Genomic DNA, 20688 nt, shown 5'->3' on the forward strand with positions numbered 1-20688 from the left:
GCTTTGCATTCATTTGAATCTCTGCGGTGTCCTGTGCAGCTCGGCTTCCTCCTCCCTATTTTAAGTTAATATTTCAAACAATTTAAGGTGAAAGAGTAGTGCAGGTCACATGTGGAAAGTTGAGATGTTTTCCTCTTAAAATGAAACCGTTCAAGTCAATGTCTGTTCTTCGAGCGGGTGGAGACGTCGGTCTAGCGAGTGAGGGGGCTCGACAAATCGGGGGCTGAACTTCGGTGAGGGGTGTCGGTGTGAGGCGGGGGTGGAACCAGGGGACGTCTGAGCTAGAGGAGTTAGAACTTATTTAATAAAGCGAGAGTGGGGTTTTCTGCGTAGGATATGGAAACGCGGTTCTGGTCACGGCCCCATGCCCGCCCCTCGCCCCCAGGCTCCGCCCCTCGCCCTCCCAGGCCCCACCCCTAGCCCCCCAGGCCCTCCGCGCACACCCGGAAGTGAATCTAGGGAAGTGAGGGGCGTACTCGGTGAGTGACTTTCCGTTGTTTTTGACTCAGACCTGAGCCTCGCGTTCTCCCAGGCTCTGGTCCTGTATACTGGGGGTCTCTTGGCCGCTCCGGTCGTTAAAGCTCCCATATTCGCGCGTCTCGCTGTGAGTCTCGGTATGATCCGGAGACGTTCGGAAGCCCGGTCGCTCAGCAGGCGGGTCCCTGGGTCTGATCCTGGTCAAAAATCGCCCTGAGGCCGGTCCTTGGCCTTTCTGCTTTCGGGCCTTGTAGGCACGGCCTGCTGGGTCGTTTTCCTGCTTAAAACCCTTCACTGATCTCCGCATCCCTCCCAACCCCGCCAGGAGACGGGTCCAACTCCTTTGCACCCCCGCCGCAGCTTCGCTCTGTTGCCGGGTGGAGACTCCAGGTTCTGCTTGGCACAACTCGTTCCAGCCAGTAAGCGAGAAACCTAGGTGGGAGCGTAGAAAGGCGCCTTCACTGCATTTGGAAAGGAAAGGAGTAGTTGGGGCTGCCGCCGCCAAGGCTGTTCAGCTAAGTCTGTGGGGAAGGTTACTTTTAAGGCATTTACAAGTTGGAAGTTCATAAGAGTTACATCAGCGACTTTCTTAATCATACTATGCAAGCGCAATGGGCTTTACCTGTAACTTCCGGGGTCTCATGTTCAGTAAATGGCGGTTAAACTTCACCCAGAGGCGGGGGAGGTAACCATTCATGAGGTATTAAATGAGCTAAAAGGTTATCCCAATGTCAACATGGGGCCTAAACATTCCGCCAGTTTCGTCTAGTTTTAGGGCAACAGTTAAGGAGAGGGGAACTGGGATTTTAAAGTAAAGTTACAGGGAATGCGAAGCAAAGGAACCAGAATTCTAAACTAAAGCTACTGGGTGTGCCAAGAAAAATTGCTTGAGGCAGTGGAATTTTCCGCATCCTGGGGACTTCTGTCTTAGCCCCATTGGCCACTCTCTAGCCCTGGGACTCTCCAGCCCCCCACCCTCATCAACAGGTCCTGTGAAGTTGGCCTGCTCTTCCCCTCCTCACTCTCCCACAATCCTCCCCTTTAGGGTGACCACCTTGGGGAAGGTGGTAAAACCCTTCACCCCCACCCCATCCCGGGCTGGGAAAGGTGACTTCCACATATTCATAGATACTCCCTGTTTCTTCTGCATAAATTTTGTCTCACTCGTTGTGCTTCTCCTGGTGTGTTTACATTGCTAATGCCCTGCTGGACAGTGTTCTTTCTGGACAGTTGTTGCCTTGGGGTCAGCTCCGGACTCTGGTGACCTTATGTATAACAACAGAATAACATTTCCAGGTCTTGTGGCATCTTCATGATTGTTGGGATACCAAACCAAAAACCAAACCTGTTACCGTTGAGTCGATTCTGACTCGTAGCAACCCTGTAGGACTGAGTAGGACTGCCCCATAGGGTTGCCAAGGCTGTAATCTTTCTGGAAGTGGAGCTGCTGGTGTGTTTGAACTGCTGACCTTATGCCCTTAGCAGCCTAGTGCTTAACTACTGCACCACCAGGCCTTCTTCCTTGGTATGCAAAACAAAAAAACCCAGACCCCTTGCCATCCAGTTTATTCTGACTCAAAGCAATCCTATATGGCAGAGTAGAACTGCCTCATAGGGTTTCCAAGGCTGTAACCTGTACAGAAGCAGATTGTCACATCTTCCTCCTGCAGAGTGGCTAGTGGGTTTGAAACGCCAACATTTCTGTTAGCAGCCGAGTGGTTAACCATTGCACCACCAGGGCGTCTTCATTTGGTATACAGGACATCTGTATGTCAAGCAAAGGAACCAGGATTCCAATGTAATGATATGGGGCATGCCAAGCAAGCTTGGATCAGAGGGGGCTGGGAGGGATGTGGGGCAGAGACAGAAACACTGAAAGAGGAGAAAGACTGAGGGAAAAAAGAAGCATAAGGGAGAAGTAACTCTCTGGTCTCTCAGATACATCCAGCAGACACCCTTCTTTCCTCCCATCTTTGTTCTGATATCACCTTCTCAGTGGAGCCTTCTCTGACCCCCATTTAACATTCCAGCTACACATTACCCCCACCTCTGGCCCATTATTCCTGCTCTGCATGTTTCTCTCTGCTTGTGCCCCTTCGACTGTCCTGATCCAGGTGACAGTATGGCCCCAGGGGAGAGCAGAGTCACAGGTGGGAGGTGTGCTGGGCCTGGCTCCTCTGAGCAGCCTCAGGCCTGGCTGCACACTGGCTTGCTGAGGCATTTTATAAGTGCGTCCATATTCCCCCTCTCTCGCCAAGAGATAAGGAGTGGTTAGGCACTCAGCATCTCCAAGGGAGAAAGATGTGGCAGTCTGCTTTCATAGAGGTTACCATATGGGACAATTCTCCTCTGTCCTATTGGGTTTCGATGAGTCTGAATCAACTTAATGGCAACTAGTTTTTTTTTTCTTTTGGTTTTCCCAAGAGGTTCCTCTGAAATAGTGACGGTGGGGCCCAGCTTCCAGAGTGGTTAAAATACCTCAGGTAATTCTAATCCGCAACCAGCATCTAGCACCAAGACTCTGGGTCATCCATTTCTGAGGGTGAGACCTGACTCACTTCCAGGGAGAGCTGAGGGAGCTCTGCTCTGTATGAGGTGTGGTGTCAGGGCTGGTCTGTGACCTGAAGGGGAGCATCTGCATCCCAGATCCCCCTGCTGCAGTGGAGTGTGGACTTCACCAGGAGTGGTGGGCAGTAAACTTATCTGTTGGTCTCTGTGTAGGAGATTATTGTCCCTGAGTCCCTCCTGGTACAGTGGGCAGCAGGGCGTGTCATTCCCCAAGTGAGGTCCTCCCTGTGTGTGTGGTTGTGGTACAGGAAGGGGCTGTGTTCATTCTAAGCATTTACCAGCATATTTTCCACACTCAGGATTGACTTCTTAAGAGTGATCTTGCCTAAGAATGAAGCCGAGAGGAAGAAGAAAAAAAGAGGCGTCCAGAATGGCTCTTTCCCGGGTAACAGTCATATTCCCAGTTGGTGGCTCTGTCCTCTCCTTCCTGAAATGCTGTCGTGACAATTTGCTCATCTCATCTGACCCTTATGTGTCCTCCCTGACACATTCTCTCGCCCTCGCCCAGTCCCCTCTCACCTCCACACAGATTCCACCTCATGGTGACCTAGTGACGTAGGACTTGTGAAGAGACCCCATTTGGGGAGTGTGGTGGGAAGGGCTTCACATCAGGCCTGGGTGGGAGACAGGAAGTGGGCCCCATAGGGGCAGTTGAGGGTGGGCAGTAGGGAGGGTTTGGGGCCGCATCTGGATGCCCTGTCAGCTCGATGTAGGACAATATTAAAGCAGCTGCACACTTCTGTGCCATATGAATGTGTGGAACCGCTGATTATTCTAGAAAGGAGACCGATCTGCCTGATTTTATTAAACGTTTGAAACTAAGTAAGGGAATTGTTGTTTTTCTAGCTCCACAGTATTAATGGCTTGAAGTGAAATAGTTTAGAAAGAGACATTTGGGATTTATTGGTTTTAAAATATGGAGCCCACCTAATTGTGTAACAGTAAAAGCAACCCAAACCAAAGCTGTTGCTGTCGAGTCAATTCCGACTCATTGGGACCCTGTCGGACAGAGTTGAACTGCCCTGTAGGATTTCCAAGGCTGTAATTTTTACAGAAGCGGACTATCACATCTTCCTTCCACCATACATGCATGCATACATAGGTAACAGAAATTCATACAGGTGTTACAAAAACACAAGTTTCTAGAATGTGCCTATGAGTATCATTCATAATAGTTCCAAACTAAAAACCACCCATATGCCTATTGAGGAAACCCTGGTGGCGTAGTGGTTAAGTGCTTTTTTTTTTTTTAGGTTATGCCTATTGAGTGAAATGATGAAATTTTTTGTTATTCACACAGTGGAATCCTATATAGCGATGGTAATATATGATCTACAAGAATATGCAGATACAGATAAGTCGACAAAATATAGAATGAAATAATCCAAATAGAAAAAGAGTCAATCTTGGTAGTCAGAAGGAGATTGTCTGGCCTGTCTCTGAGGCCCCTCTGGGTGGGTTTGAACCACCAGCCTTTCAGCTAGTAGTTCAGCACTTGACCATTTGCAACATCGGGGGACTGCTGAGTCAGTGCAGTATAACTCCCTTGATGTAATCCCACCATTGCCATCCAGTTGGTTTCTGACTCATAGCGACCCTGTAGGATAGAGTCAAACTGCCCCATAGGGTTTCCAAGGCTGAAATCTTTACAGAAGCAGACTGCCACATCTTTCTTCTGCGGAGCAGCTGGTGGGTTCGAACTGCCGACCTTTTAGTTAGCAGTCGAGCCCTTAACCACTGTGCCACCAGGGCTCCTGTGTCTAACAGTAGGAGGCTCTCTAAATCCCTCACAGTACGTCCATGCCACGGAGATCATGATGCTCACTTGGGGACTGTCCTGCAGCAAGTGTTTTAGGTAAAAATGGTTGTAATTCAGCCAAGATGTAGGGGCAGAATTCTCCTCGTCATCAGAGAGGCTGGAGCCAATTAAATATCACATGGTGGATGTACAGTAAAAACCTGCTAAAGCCAGAACCTGTGGAAGGCAAACTTGTTAGAGAAGGAAAACTCAAATATTTTCTGCTAATAGACAGCAATAGAAAAGTGGTAAGACTGCACCGTGTCAAAGGTGGAAAACTTTCGAGACCTGGAAACACAAAGCAGTCCCATCGAGTTCTGGTTCTCACAGGTTTCACTGTATTTGTTTTGTGGGAAAACTCCAAACGATGCGCTGTAGAGACTGAGAAATAAAATGTCCTTTTGGCAGTCACATCCTCCACTGTCACTCACTGTGTCCCTGCAGAACCACTGTGGTCAGTTCTGAGGCAAAAGTTACTGCAAGTCTTGCTAAAATACATCATTGATGGTTTAACAAAATAAATTCTATGAATATTTTCCTGTGATGTTTTATTCTTCAGCTTTTCTGAAGGTTTACATCCCATGTGTCTTGGATTTGTTTTCATGTTAGTAAAATGGGGCAGGAGCCTTGGTGGTGCAGTGGTTAAAGTGCTCAGCTGCCAATCAGAAGGTCGGCGGTTCGAACCCACCAGCTGCTCCATGAGAGATGTGGCAGTCTGATTCTGTGAAGATTACAGCCTAGGAAACCTTACGGGGCAGTTCCACTCTGTCTTATAGGGTCATTATGAATCGGAATCAACTGGACAGCACACACACAACAAAAATAACAATCTCTCCTACAGGGATTGTTTGCTGCAGTTCGGCAGGTGTTTAATTGAAATCGTGTGTATAGAAAAGTGTTTAGATATGGCAATCTTAAATCCATCCTCTTTTTTTATTGTGGTAATATTCACACAGGGAGCCCTGGTGGTGCAACATTTAAGTGCTTGGCTGCTAACCAAAAGGTTAATGGTTCAAACCCTCCCAGTGGCCCCGAGGGAGAAAGACCTGGCAATCTGCTCCCATAAAGATTAAACCAAAAACACTGAACCCATCGCCGAGTGGATTCCGACTGATAGCAATCTGATAGGACTCAGTAGAATGCCCCATTGGGTTTCTAGGGCTACAAATCTTTACAGAAACAGACTCTCACATCGTTCTTCTGCAGAGTAGCTGGTGCGTTCGAACCACCAAACTTTTGAGTTAGCAGCTGAGCGCTTTACCACTTGAGCCGCCGGGGCTTCTTTTCCCATGAAGATCGCAGCATAGAAAACCCTATGGTGCAGTTCTAGTCCATCACATGGGGTCACTATGAGACGGGATCGACTTGACGTGATGGCATACAACACACGTAGAGCTGGCTTGCTCTTTGAGATCCTCATTAGAGCATTCGCACAGTGAAGGCACACGGGGCTTTTACAGTTTTTTGCTGTCACAAAGAATGTTGCAGTGGCTGCTTCTGAACACACCGCCCTCTGCAGATGTCTGAGGGCTCCTCTTCAGAATGACGGACGCTCCTCTCACTGTTTGTGGAAAGGACTCCCCATTGCCCCTCGGTAAAGTGTGTTTGTCATTGCAGGGACTGTTGACGTTCAGGGATGTGGCCATAGAATTCTCTCAGGAGGAGTGGGAATGTCTGAACCCAGCTCAGAGGACCTTGTACAGAGATGTGATGTTGGAGAACTACAGGAACCTGGTCTTCCTGGGTGAGCACAACTTCACTCCGTGAATTATTATGTTTGCCTGGCATGGACTCTTTGGATTCCCTGCTGTGCTTAACTGAGTTTCCGATCCCTGTTCTTAAGGCAGTGATTGAAGCTGTTGATTCAGAAAGGTGCAGTTTCATAATGTGGCTCATGGACTTTGACCTCCCCATTTCTTCAGATGTCCTCTATGTTACGTACTAGATGAGTGGTGGTTCTGGAACGTGAATGCACAAAAAACCTCATGAGAAACTTCTAAATATCCAATTGCCTGGTGTTCCCCCCATGCTTCTGATTCAGTTGGTTTTGGAAGAGAACTAGATAATCTGTGTATGTAAAATATTCCCTAAGCATTTGGAAGGAGACCGTCAGTAGATGGATTTGTGAAATAATTTTCTAGGCCCATCTATAATGTTCTCTTTTCTTAGCTGAATAAAAACCTTGTCTATTGCTGTTGAGTTGATTCCGACTTATAGTGGCCCTATAGGACAGAGTAGAACTGCCCCCATGTGGTTTCCAAGGCGGTAATCTTCATGGGAGCAGACTGCCATATCTTTCTCCTGTGGAGCAGCTGGTGGAATCAAACTGCCAGCCTTTCAGTTAGCAGCTGAGTGCTTAACCACTACGCCCCCAGGGCTACTTCTTAGCTGAATAAACGGCTGGAATTGTATTCTGGAAAAGGTATGGCATATCATAGTCCTTTATTTCTTATTGGTAGAAATTTCTCTCTCTGATCTGAATATTATCTCTGTTTTGGAGCAAGGAAGAGAGACCATAGTAGAACTGTGGGGTTTTCCATAAGATATTCTTGTTCATAATTTTTATGGAAGCAAATTGCCAAGCCTTTCTTCCTTGGTGCTGCTGGGTGGGTTCAGACCACCAACCTTTAGGTTAGTAGTTGATTGCAAATTGTTTACACCACCCGGGGACCTCTTCTGTAATTCAAATTCCCGAAACCAAACCCACTGCTGTCAAGTCAATTCTGGCTCTTAATGACCATATGCGACACAGTAGAACTCCCTTGTGGGGTTTCCAAGATTCTAAATCTTTACGGAAGCAGACTGCTGCAGCTTTCTCCCATGAATTGAACCGCTGACCTTTTGGTTAGCAGTTGAATGCTTTAATCACCTTGGAAGAAGGGTCTGGCGATCTACTTCCGAAAAATCAGCCATTGAAAATTCTGTGGACCACAGTTCTACTGTGATCCACATGGGGTCGCCATGAGTCAGAATTGACTTGATGGCAACTAGTTTTATGGCCTCTTTGGTCCATTGGCTTTGAGAGGGACCAGGAGAGCTCTTTGTAAAAAGTCCTGTTTCTCCCCTTGGTTTCTTCCTCTGTACTTTCTTCCTTCTGATGCTCAGTTCTCAGTTCCTAGAGGTCAGACCAGAGGCCTCTGTAGTCCAGACCCCAGGACCTATCCAGTTTCAGTTCACATTTTTCATCCTTGAGAGAATGTCTCTAGAGATGGGAAAACATTGGCTGCTCTTCCATTGCATCTGGGGTCCCAGGAAACTACATGGGGTGTCTCAAGCACAGGCCTCTCACCGATTTCTGCCGTTCTGCTTTTGCCACATGTTTGTAAAAGGGGTATGAGGTAGATCTTTGGAAATCCTCTGTTTGATCCCCTTTGCTACAATGGGAGAGTATGTGTCAGTCTTTTAGGCGTTTAACCTGGAGCCTGTGGACAGAGCAAATGGTGTCTTTACAAGATCCCTCAAAATCCGACCCCCTTATGTTACTTTCTGGTTAGCACATTTTGCTCTTGGCTGCTACCCGAGGGGTGGCAGTTCAAATCCACCCAGTGGTGCCATGGAAGAAAGGCTTGGTGATCTGCTTCCCTAAGATTGTAGCCAAGAAAACCCTATGGTGCAGTTCTACTCTCAAGCATGTGCGGTTGCCATGAGTTGGAATCAATGGCAACAGGTTTGGTTTTTATCATTTACTTTACTCTCATATCTGTTATTTTTCTCAGTCTTCCAGACCCTGTATCTACTCTGGGAACGGAGAAAAACCTTGGTCTCTCAGATTTCGTATTCTCTCAAGTGTGCGTATTTTTGACTTAGAAACTTGGTTTTGAAATATATATTCTTAGAGTCTGAAATTTCATCCTTTCTGTTGTGGTCCACCCATTAAGTGATGGACAACTTCTGATGGATTCTTCTGTGTATAGAATTTACTGGGTAACAGAAAATTCTTGAAGGAGAATACTTCGGTATATTATATTTTTTCCTGCTGTTTGTGATTGGTTGTTAACCTAAAGGTTGGCAGTTTGAATCCACCCAGCAGCTCCTCTGGAGAAAGGACTGGCAGACTGCTTCCATTAAGATTAGAACCAAGAACACCCTATGGAGCATTTCTGTCTTGTAGCATGTCTTGACAACTGACAACAACAGAAACTTACAGACATGTCCCTTAAGCCACTGAGGAGAGTGAGTAGTCAGCATGTCCTAGCATGGACACAGAAAGTATCAGGACAGCCTGATGGATAAGTGGTTCCAGGTGTCTCTGGTATTTGTGGAGTATCCCTGTGTCTCTCAAGGGCCGTGTGGCAGCATTGATGAGATATACTAATCGTTATTCCTTTTAGGTGGCCATCACCAGTGTAGGCATTTGTCTTAGGGGGAATGTTGTCCAAGTTCACAACTACATGTCTAAGGCTTTTAACCAAACTTTTGTCCATGTCACATTGTTCAACCCATGTGTGTGCCATTGTTCATTTTTCAACAAATGCAATTTTAAGGCTTCATAGTGAAAGAGCTTGTGACGTTGAAAGATGCCCACATTTTAACTGTACCCTCATTTGCTTTGCTTAGTTCACTGTTACTTTTGTCTTGTACATTTCCTTATATTATAAATTGCTTTTTACGTATTTAATCGTTACACACACACACACACACATCTTTGTTTTTTAAATAATGTTTTGTTGTGTTTTAGGTGAAAGCTTATATAGCAAGTTAGGTTCCCATTTAACAATCACTACACACATATGCTTCAGAGACATTGGTTATGTTTTTCACAATGTTTTAACATTCTCATTAATTTCCTTCTGGATGTTTTTCCTCGAGTAATCTGGTTTCCCTGTCCCCTTACCCTTTCATCTTTGCTTTAGAGTAACTGTTGACCATTTGGTCTCCTATAGATGATTTCTTAAAGGTGCATAGTACTCACTGGTGATATATTTTATGAGCCATTCTGTTATTTAACTAAAAGGTAACCTCACGGGGCTAGGTTCGGTTCAAGGTTTAAAGAGTATCTCAGGGCAGTAGTCTTGCGGAGTCCTTTAATTTCAACTGATTTAGTAAGTCTGGATTTTTTAAGAATTTGAGTTCTTTGTCACATTTTCCTCTCCTGTCAAGATCTATCTATTGTAGCTAGTTACATATTTTTGGTAATAGTCATAGTAGCCTTTGTTTTAAATTTCCAATTGGGCTGTGGTATTGAGGAATTAATATCGCTTTACATATTTTACAAAAGGATTTCTTTCTTAAGTGATGAGGGTTATGACTCAGCAGCAGTTTCCCTAAAGCCTATACAACTTCCAGAAGTTTGTGAAAAGAAAGTCATCATTATTCCTTCTACTTTTGTTTCACAGGATCTAGTACCTATTATTAAAACATAGTTTTCTCAGTTAAATATATTGTATTTTTTTACATTGGTAGTTTTTGATATCCTGAAACACACTGTATTCAGTTAACTGTCTGAGTCAGAGAAATACCATTACATTGATTTACCATAATTTGTCATCTGAGATGCATGGCTTTTTCTATAGTATAAATTTTCTAAAAATAACTTGTTGGGTTTTATTTGAATTTCACTGAATTTTTATTTTTCAGAACAAATGCTTTACAGGTAGTCCCTGGCTTACGTTGGGGTTCTGTTCTTACTACTCTGTTGTAAATTTGTTCTGACATAAGTCGAATATATCTTTTTTTTAGTTTTTATTATTATTGCCTTTTATTATCAGTATCTTAGTAGATCTGATTTTCGAACGTTTGTGGGTGAACATCTGAGAATAACATCAGCAAATTATGCACTACAACATTGTATATGGTACATATTACTAATGAGAAGATGTAAAAATAAGTGAGTAAATAAATTGACCAAATGGTTGTAAGTGCGCTTTGTTGTAATCGGAATGTGTGTGGGGGGGGGGACTGTGTGTGATAATGACTGTACTCCATATCTAGATTCATCACGCACATCCTGGTATACTGTCTTAGTTATCTAGTGCTGCTAGAACAGGAATACCATGAGTGGATGTCTTTAACAAAAAGAAATTTATTTTCTCACAGTTTAGGAGGCTAAACAATTGCCACAACAAAAAAAAGCACTATCGTCGAGTTGCTTCCAACTCTTAGTGACCCTATAGGACAGAGTAGATCTGCCCTATAGGGTTTCCAAGGCTGTAATCTTTATGGAAACAGACTGCCACATAGTTTTCTTGTGGAATAGCTGATGGATTTGAACTGCCAACCTTTCAGTTGGCAACCGAGCACCTTAACCACTGTGCCGCTGGGGCTCCTTGTTTAGGAGGCTAGAAGTCTGAAATCAGGGTGCTGGCTCTAGGGAATGGCCTTCTCTCTCTGTAGGCTCAGGAGGAAGGTCCTTGTCTCTTTTGAGCGTCTGCTCCTGGGCGATCTTCATGTGAATGGCATCTCTCTTCCCCTCTCTCTGCTCCCTTGCTTAATCTGCCCTTTTATGTCTCAAAAGAAATTGACCCAAGATACACCCTATACTAATACTGTCTTATTAGCATAACAAAGAATCTGTTCCCAAATGGGATTATAACCACAGGCATAGAGGTTAGGATTTATGACACGTGTTTTTGGGGAACAGCATTCAACCCATAACATATATTAAACTGACATTTCAATATCTCATTGTATTTAATAGAGAACATAGCTAAGGTTTCGCTGTTCATGTACCTCTTCAGCACTGTTGCTTATAAAACCTATATTTTACAGAAACTTTCTAAAGTCCTGGAAATGACGTTCTTTAACTAATGTACGTTCCTATCTTCCTTTTAAACGGACTTTGTGTAACACTCACCGCTTCCTTGTTGATGTTCCTATCTTCCTTTTAAACTGACTTTGTGTAACATTCACCGCTTCCTTGTTGATTCAGATCCCAGTGCCAGCCTGTTCCTGTTGCTCTGGGGCCGTTATTCGCTGCTTGTGTTGCTGATCAGCGGCCTGTACAATGGCCTCCTCCGCAGGTCTCTGTGGAACTACAAGAAATTGCTCCAATACTTAACTGCTGCTCTTAAGGCCACCCTTCTGTACAAGGCTTTCTGAGTTCTGGGTCATTTAGTTATTTGGCCCTGAAGATTCCTTATAATCTGATGATCTTTGTGAAGTCAAATGCATGGATTTTGGACAAGTGCATGTTAATTTACATTGCTTCATAATGATACCTATACATCTACTAATACATATAGTAAGAGTACCCTTACTTCTTCTCTTAGTTATCTAGTGCTGGTATAACAGAAATACCAGAAGTAGATGGCTTTAACAACAGAAATTTTCTTTCTCACAGTTTAGGAGGCTAAGCAACAACAGCAACAACAAAAACCCACTGCTGCTGAGTTGATTCTGACTCGTAATGACCCTATAGGACAGAGTAGAACTTAGAACTGTCCCATAGGGTCTCCAAGGCTGTAATCTTTATAGAACAGACTGCCACATATTTTTCCCACAGGGCAGCAGGTAGGTTTGAACTGTCAACCTTTCAGTTAGCAGCCAAGCACCTTAACCACTGCGCCACAAGGGCTCCTTGTTTAGGAGGCTAGAGGTCCAAAATCAGGGTGCTGGCTCTAGGGAATGGCTTTCTGTCTTTGTTGGCTCTGGGGGAAGGTCCTTGCCTCTTTTCAGCTTTTGTTCCTGGGTGACCATGTGGTTTGGCATCTCTTTTCCCCATCTCTGCTCCCTGCTTCCTTGCTTAATTTGCTCCTTTTATACCTCAAAAGAGATTGACTCAAGACACACCGTACACTGTCTGATTAACATAAAGAAAATCCATCCCAAATGGGGTTATAAGCACAGGTATGGCGGTTAAGATTTACAGCACATACCTTCGGGGTATTCAATTCAATCCATAGTACCCCTTGTTTCTCCTCTCCCAAAGATTGTGTTAAGAAATTCAAATATGATTGCAAACAGAGGAGTCAACAAAAGGAACTATTATTTTTATAAAAATAAAACAGGTAACAGCAATAACAAAAAACAAGAAGACCTCAAAAAGTTTAACATGCCAAAACTGGTAAATTTCTACTTGAAAAAATGATGTAATCATTTAGTTCATATGTAATTTTTCTTAAACTAATGTAATCCCAATCCCGAGAAGCTTAGACCTAGGCAAAAACCCCCTCTTAACTTTTTATTTCTATATAAACTCTTTTCCCCCCACCCACGGGTCTTCATTCTCCACCCGTGGTCACCCTCCGTTGTTACACTGTTGGTGAGTTTCGTTACATGTGCATGTGGGTATACAGAATGAATTCATCCATCTTCTTCCTGATGGCCATATCCAGAGTTTTGCTTTCGGGTCCCACAAATAACATTGTTGTATTTGTCTCCAGGAATATGTATGTAGGACTCCCTCCAGTATCTGTCTATAAGTGGAACCAGTGGGATATGCAATTTGAAGTATTTCAGAGCTGATACTGGCTTAGACATGAGTCTGCTTTCTTCCCATTACATCACACTCCCTCCCTATTTAATCTCTTCCATTTTTACCCATAATATTGTTCCCGCAGAATGCGTCAGTATTATGCCACTTGCTAGAGGGCATCAGTGGTTCAGTGGGAGGGTTCTTGCCTTTCATGCAGGAGACCTGGGGTTAGATTCCTGGCTGCTGTACCTCATGCACAGCCATCACTGGTATGCCAGCCGAGGCTTGTGTGTTGCTGTGATGCTGAGCAGGTTTAACGGAGCTTTCAGACTACCATAAGGTGGTATTGGTAGTAGCACCAGAACCTCTCTAAATTCACAAGGGGGATTGATGAGAATTACCATTAGCACAAAAGCTATTTCCCATGAGGTGGAGGCATATCTGACCAACCTTTGTTACCAATTCTGATACCAGTCGTCCCTCCCACAACACTCTCTGCTTCTCTTCTGGGTTTGCTAATTTGTTGCAATGGCCACACACAACTCACAGACCATGGTTTCGGTTAAATGGTTTATTAAGGACATAACGGTACAACTTGGGATCCAGATCAGAAAGTACGTAGGTAAAGCGTCCCTTCTTCAGTGCAGGACAGCTCTCTCCGCTCCTCTTGGCCATGTAGATTCCTTTCAGCCCCCAGAGGAGAGGCCTCCTCTTGGCCCCTTCAGGACAGGCTCCTCTTTTTTTTTTTTCTAATTTTTATTGTGCTTTAAGTGAGTTTACAAATCAAGTCAGCCCTTCATACAAAAATTCATACACACCTTGCTATGTACTCCTAATTGCCCTCCCCCTAATGGCACAGCCCACTCCTTCCCTCCACTCTCTCTTTTCATGTCCATTCTGCCAGCTTCCAGTCCCCTCTGTGCTCTCATCTCCCCTCCAGATAGGAGATGCCAACATAGTTTCAAGTGTCTACTTGATCCAAGAAGCTCATTCTTCACCAGCATCTTTTTCTATTCAATTGTCCAGTCCAATCCCTGTCTGAAGAGTTGGCTTTGGGAATGGTTCCTGTCCAGGGCTAACAGAAGGTCTGGGGGCCATGACCACTGGGGTCCTTCTAGTCTCAGTCAGACCATTAAGTCTGGTCTTTTGTGAGAATTTGGGGTCTTCATCCCACTGCTCTCCTGCTCCCTCAGGGGTTCTCTGTTGTGTTCCCTGTCAGGGAAGTCATTGGTTGTAGCCAGGCACCATCTAGATCTTCTGGTGTCAGGCTGATGTAGTCTCTGGTTTATGTGGCCCTTTCTGTCTCTTGGGCTGCTAATTACCTTATGTCCTTGGTATTCTTCATTCTCCTTTGGTCCAGGTGGGTTGAGACCAATTGATGCGTCTTAGATGGCCGCTTGCTAGCATTTAAGACCCCAGAAGCCACTCTCCAAAGTGGGATGCAGAATGCTTTTTTTTAAATAGATTTTATTATGCCAATTGACTTAGAAGTCCCCTGAAACCATAGTCCCCAAACCCCTGTCCCTGCTACACTGGCCTTCGAAGCATTCAGTTTATCCAGGAAACTTCTTTGCTTTTGGTTTAGTTCAGTTGTGCTGACCTCTCCTGTATTGTGTGTTGTCTTTCCCTTCACCTAAAGTAGTTCTTATCTACTGTCCAATTAGTGAATACCCATCTCCCTCCCTCCGTCTCTCCCTCCCCCATCTCCTAACCATCAAAGAATATTTTCTTCTCTGTTTCAACTATTTCTTGAGTTCTTATAATAGTGGTCTTACACAATATTTGTCCTTTTGCAGCTGACTGATTTCACTCAGCATAATGCCTTCCAGATTGCTCCATGTTATGAAATGTTTCACAGATTCATCATTGTTCTTTATCGATGCATAGTATTCCATTGTGTGAATATACCATAATTTATCCATTCATTCATCCTTTGATGGGCACGTTTGTTGATTCCATCTTTTTGCTATTGTAAACAGTACTGCAATGAACATGGTTGTACATATATCTTTTGGTGTAAAGGCTCTTATTTTTCTAGGATATATTCCAAGGAGTGGGATTGCTGGATCGTATGGTAGTTGTATTTCTAGCTTTTTAAGGATGCGCCAAGTCGATTTCCAAAGTGGTTATACCATTTTACATTCCCACCAGCAGTGTAAAAGTGTTCCAGTCTCTCCACAACCTCTCCAACATTTATTATTATTTTTTTTTTTGGATTAATGCCAGACTTTTTTTTTTGTTGTTGTAGTGAGATGGAATCTCATTGTAGTTTTGATTTGCATTTCTCTAATGGCAAACGATCATGAGCATTTCCCGTGTATCTATTAGCTACCTGAATGTCTTCTTTAGTGAAGTGCCTGTTCATATCTTTTTCCCATTTTTTAATTGGGTTATTTGTCTTTTTGTAGTTGAGTTTTTGCAGTATCATGTAGATTTGAGAGATCAGACGCTGATCATAAATGTCATGGCTAAAAACTTTTTCCCAGTCCGTAGCTAATCTTTTTACTCTTTTGGTGAAGTCTTTGGATGGTGTTTGATTTTTAGGAGCTCCCAGTTATCTACTTTCTCTTCTGCATTGTTAATAATGTTTGTTTACTGTTTATGCCATGTATTAGGGCTCCTAACATTGTCCCTATTTTTTATTGTTTTAGATTTTATATTTAGGTCTTTGACCCATTTTGAGTTCGTTTTTGTGCATGGTGTGAGGTATGGGTCTTGTTTCATTTTTTGCAGATGGATATCCAGTTATACCAGCACCATTCATTAAAAAGACTGTCTTTTCCCCATTTAACTGATTTGGAGCCTTTGTCAAATATCAACTGCTAATTTGTGGATGGATTTATGTCTGGATTCTCAATTCTGTTCCATTCGTCTGTGTATCTGTTGTTGTACCAGTAACAGGCTGTTTTGACTACTGTGGTGGTATAGTAGGTTCTAAAATCAGGTAGAGTGAGGCCTTTCACTTTGTTGTTCTTTTTCGGTAATGCTTTACTTATCCGGGGCCTCTTTCCCTTCCATATGAAGTTGATCATTTGTTTCTCCATCTCATTAAAAAATGTTGTTGGAATCTGGATTGGAATTGCATTAAATCTATAGATTGCTTTTGGTAGAATAAGCATTTTTACAATGTTAAATCTTCCTATCCATGAGCAAGGTATGTTTTTCCACTTATATAGGTCTCTTCTGGTGTCTTGCAGAAGTATTTTGTAGTTTTCTTTGTATATGTCTTTTACATCTCTGGAAAAATTTAGTCCTACATATTTTCTTTTCTTGGGGGCTATTGTAAATGGTATTGATTTGGTGATTTCCTCTTCGATGTTCTTTTTGTTGGTGTGGAAGAATCCAACTGATATTTGTATGTTTATCTTGTATCCTGAGACTCTGCTGAACTCTTCTGTTAGTTCCAGTAGTTTTCTTGAGGATTCCTTGGGATTTTCTGTGTATAAGATCATGTCATCTGCAAACAGAGATACTTTTACTTCTTCCTTACCAATCTGGATGCCCTTTATTTCTTTATCTAGACTAATTGCTCTGGCTAGGACTTCTAGGACAATGTTGAATAAGAGTGGTGATAAAGGGCACCCTTGTCTGGTTCCCGATTTCAAGGGGAATGCTTTCAGGCTCTCTCCATTTAGGATGATGTTGGCTGTTGGCTTTGTATAAATGCCCTTTATTATGTCGAGGAATTATTCTTCTATTCCTATTTTGCTGAGAGTTTTTATCATGAATGAGTGTTGAACTTTGTCAGATGCCTTTTCTGCATCAATTGATAAAATCATGTGATTGTTGTCTTGTTTTAATTTATATGATGGATTACATTAATTGTTTTTCTAAAGTTGAACCATCCCTGAATACCTGGTATGAATCCCACTTTGTCATGGTGAATTATTTTTTTGATATGTTGTTGAACTCTATTGGCTAGAATTTTGAGGATTTTTCATGAGGGATATAGGTTTGTAATTTTTTTTTTTTTTTTTACCTGGTTTTGGTATCAGGGAAATGGTGGCTTTATAGAATGAGTTTGGGAGTATTCCATCCTTTTCTATGCTCTGAAATACCTTTAGTAGTAGTGGTGTTAACTCTTCTGAAAGTTTGGTTGTACTCTGCAGTGAAGCCATCCTGGCCAGGATTTTTTTTTTTTGTTGGGGGTTTATTGCTTACCTTTTCAATCTTGTTTTTTGTTATGGGTCTGTTTATTTGTTGTACCTCTGTTTGTGTTAGTTTAGGTAGGTAGTGTGTTTCTAGAAATCCATTTTTTTTTAGGTTTTCAAATTTGTTAGAGTACAGTTTTCAGTGGTAATCTGTTATGATTCTTCTAATTTCAGTTGGGTCTGTTGTAATATCGTCCATCTCATTTCTTATTTGGGTTATTTGCTTCCTCTCCTGTTTTTCTTTTGTCAGTTTGGTCAGTGGTTTATCAAGTTTGTTAATTTTTTCACGAACCAGCTTTCGGTCTTGTTAATTCAATTGTTTTTCTGTTTTCTATTTCATTTAGTTCTGCTCTAATTTTTATTATTTGTTTTCTTCTGGTGCCTGTGGGTTTGTTTTGTTGCTCTCTTTCTATTTGTTCAAGTTGTAGGGATAATTCTTTGATTTTGGCCCTTCTTTTTGGATGTGTACATTTATTGATATAAATTGTCCTCTGAGCCCTGTTTTCGCTGTGTCCCAAAAGTTCTGATAAGGGTTTTCATTCTCATTGGATTCTCTGAATTTCTTTATTCCATCCTTAATGTCTTCTATAACCCAGTTTTTTTGAGCAGGGTATTGTTCATTTTCCAAGTATTTGATTTCTTTACCCTGCTTTTTCTGTTATTCATTTCTACTTTTATGGAGGACAGGCTCCTCTTGGCACTGCTCTCTGTCATCATGATTCTGCCACAGGGCCTCTTCTGTTTCTGCCACTGCTGGCTCTGCCACTGGGCACCTTCTAGGCCTGTTGCTGCCTTCAGTGTTACAGCCCTTGACCTGCGTTACAGCTCTTTTAGGAGGTTCCTTGCTGCCTCTCTCTCTCAATCTGCTTCACTCTTCCTTCTGCTTCTTGCTGTCTGAAAAACCTTTGTGGGATTGGCTGCATATATACACAAACTCTGTGTCAATTTCAAGGCGTGGCCCTCTGGCCAGGGCTGCAAACTGACCAATCCCCTCTCGGTAGGCTTCAGATACTTCATTTGCATAGTATATTGACCAGTTCCTGCAAGGTGCATACCAATCAGAGGGCAGGCTATAGCCCAGAACCAGACAAAATGTATCAAATCACAAGTTGTTTACAGATAACCCAGGAAATGTCAATCAACCTGGGCCAAACTATCAAACTCTCTGTGGTGGAAAAGCACAGGGGAAAGATCTCATGCTGTTTTTCCAAAGAACCAAGGCACAGTGCTTAACCATTTGTGCCACCAAGGCTCCTTTCATCTTTTTTTCCCTCAAGACAATAATTGTATTTATTTTTTTTGTTGTTAATTGAACTTTAGATCAAGGTTTACAGAACAAATTAGTTTCTCATCAAATAGTATACACATTGTTGTATGACATTGGTTAACAACCCCACGACATGTCTCAAAACTCTCCATTCTCAAACCTAGGTTCCCTATTACCATCTTTCCTGTTCCTTTCTGCTTTCCAGTTACCTCCCCAGGGCTGGTGCGCCCCTCTAGTCTTGTTTTGTTCCATGGGCCTCTTCAGCTTTTGGCTGAAGGGTGAACCTCAGCAGTGGCCTCAATACTGAGCTGAAAGGGTGTCTGAGGGCCGTATTCTCAGGGTTTCTCCAGTCTCTGTCAGGGCAGCAAGCCTGGTCTTTCTTATTGAGTTAGAATTTTATTCTGAATTTTTCTCCAGCTCTTGTTACCACAAATCGCAGATTCGAGCTGCCTACCACAAAGCCAATACTGAGACAGGAGGAGGTAAACAGCAAGAGGGCTTTATTGAACACCAGTATTCAAGAGACAGAGGGGGTTAAATTTCTCCCAAAGTCTGTGTAATTCTAAAGAGCTAGTGGGAGGGTTTTATGGGGCAAGATTAGGGTTACCTAATGTTTTTAAGCCCGTAGCCCACAGATGGTCTTATACATCACAAAACAACTATAAGAAACTATTAAACTAAAGATATGTAGACATCTGGACTCTAATCAGTATGTTTGTAACAGGCTGAAAAAAAACTCACTTAAGAATCTCTCGGCTAGTGGAACTCTTCTGCCAAGCCCACTCTGTCTGAGATAGGGAGCAAGAAAGTAAGTTGCAGATTAAAAATGCCAGGCAGTCTTTCTGCTGTTTTGCAGGCTGAAGGCCATTTCTCAAGAGAACAAATAAGAGAGACCAAAGCCACAGGAGCTAAGAGAGCTCTGTACCCCTTTGGAAGAGACCGGTGCAGCTGGTGCAATAAAAAAAATGTTTAGAGATTACTTAGAGCATCATTATGGCATTAGTTATGTCAAGCTCTCCATCACCCATTGTGAATAGGAGAAAACATGTTGTAAGGTATTAGGGTGTTTGTTATGTTAAGAGTGGAACAGCTGCTCAGCCGTATCTTGAACAGAATCTGTGCCATATTCTAAAGACTAGAGATTAATCACAGTTTATACAGCTATACTAAAACAAGAAAAATATATTCCCTCTACTCTTAATATTAAAACACTGGAAAAAATGTATTTTCTCCTCTTTGCTCTGTCCAGGACCCTCTATTGTGATCCCTGTCAGAGCAGTCACCAGGGCTCCTTTCTGCGTGAATTGGGGATGGATATATAAATCCTGTGGGCCCATTGTTTTAATCCAGAAAATTGTAATAATTTACCTCAGGGATATTTAAACAAATGAATGCCATTAGAGGGCTTAGAATATGGCATGGCATGTTGTTAGGACTTAGTAGTTACCTTCATTTAATAAGATATGTCAGCTCTCTGTCATGTTTATTAAATAGATTATCCTTTGCCTGCATTCTATCCAGAATGCTTTCATTTTGTAATTTCTTCCATATCATCGCGTCTCTTATGTTAGCTAACAAGTTTTCAAAAGACATAGTCTATATTACTTATGTTTTGTGGCCAAAGAACTTAATAATTCAAGGACAGTCCACAGTTGGGATTGAGCCCAGGTGGTGCAGTGATTAAGCACTCAGCAGCTAACTGAAAGGTTGGTAGTTCGAATCCCTCAGCTGCTCTGCGAGATAAAGATATGGTGATCTACTTCCACAAAGATTACAGCCTTGGAAACCTGTGGGGCAGTTCTAGTCTGTCTAATAGTGTCGCTATGTGTTCGAAAAGAATCGACTCCATAGCAATGGGTAAGCCCCCCCACCGTAGTTAGGGAGCTGTGCTAGTTGCTGATGTGACATAAGTGTAGGCAGGAAATCATAATTGTGATTTTCAAACTGCCTTCTCCAATTCTTAATCTTTACAATATTTTGTATTTATCTAGACCTAATATTTCAACCACCAGTGGTATCAACACATTTTCCTATTTTTCTATTGTATGCTCCTTCTGGAATATGTCTTTTCTTT

The 20688-nt window shown here is 42.8% G+C and overlaps 1 protein-coding gene across 1 annotated transcript in view; it reads left to right on the forward strand.

Annotated features, from left to right (window-relative positions):
* The first annotated feature begins 423 nt into the window (after window positions 1-423).
* Window positions 424-20688, forward strand: part of LOC126085834 (zinc finger protein 677-like) — a 30802-nt gene continuing 10537 nt past the window's right edge. The window contains exons 1-3 of the mRNA XM_049901567.1: window positions 424-479; window positions 3345-3430; window positions 6461-6587. Of these exons, the coding sequence (XP_049757524.1) occupies window positions 3377-3430; window positions 6461-6587 (181 nt within the window). The 5' untranslated portion in view covers window positions 424-479; window positions 3345-3376. The remainder of the gene's footprint in view (window positions 480-3344; window positions 3431-6460; window positions 6588-20688) is intronic.

Source organism: Elephas maximus, chromosome 11 (genome assembly GCF_024166365.1).
Source record: "Elephas maximus indicus isolate mEleMax1 chromosome 11, mEleMax1 primary haplotype, whole genome shotgun sequence".
NCBI classification, from domain to species: Eukaryota; Metazoa; Chordata; class Mammalia; order Proboscidea; family Elephantidae; genus Elephas; species Elephas maximus.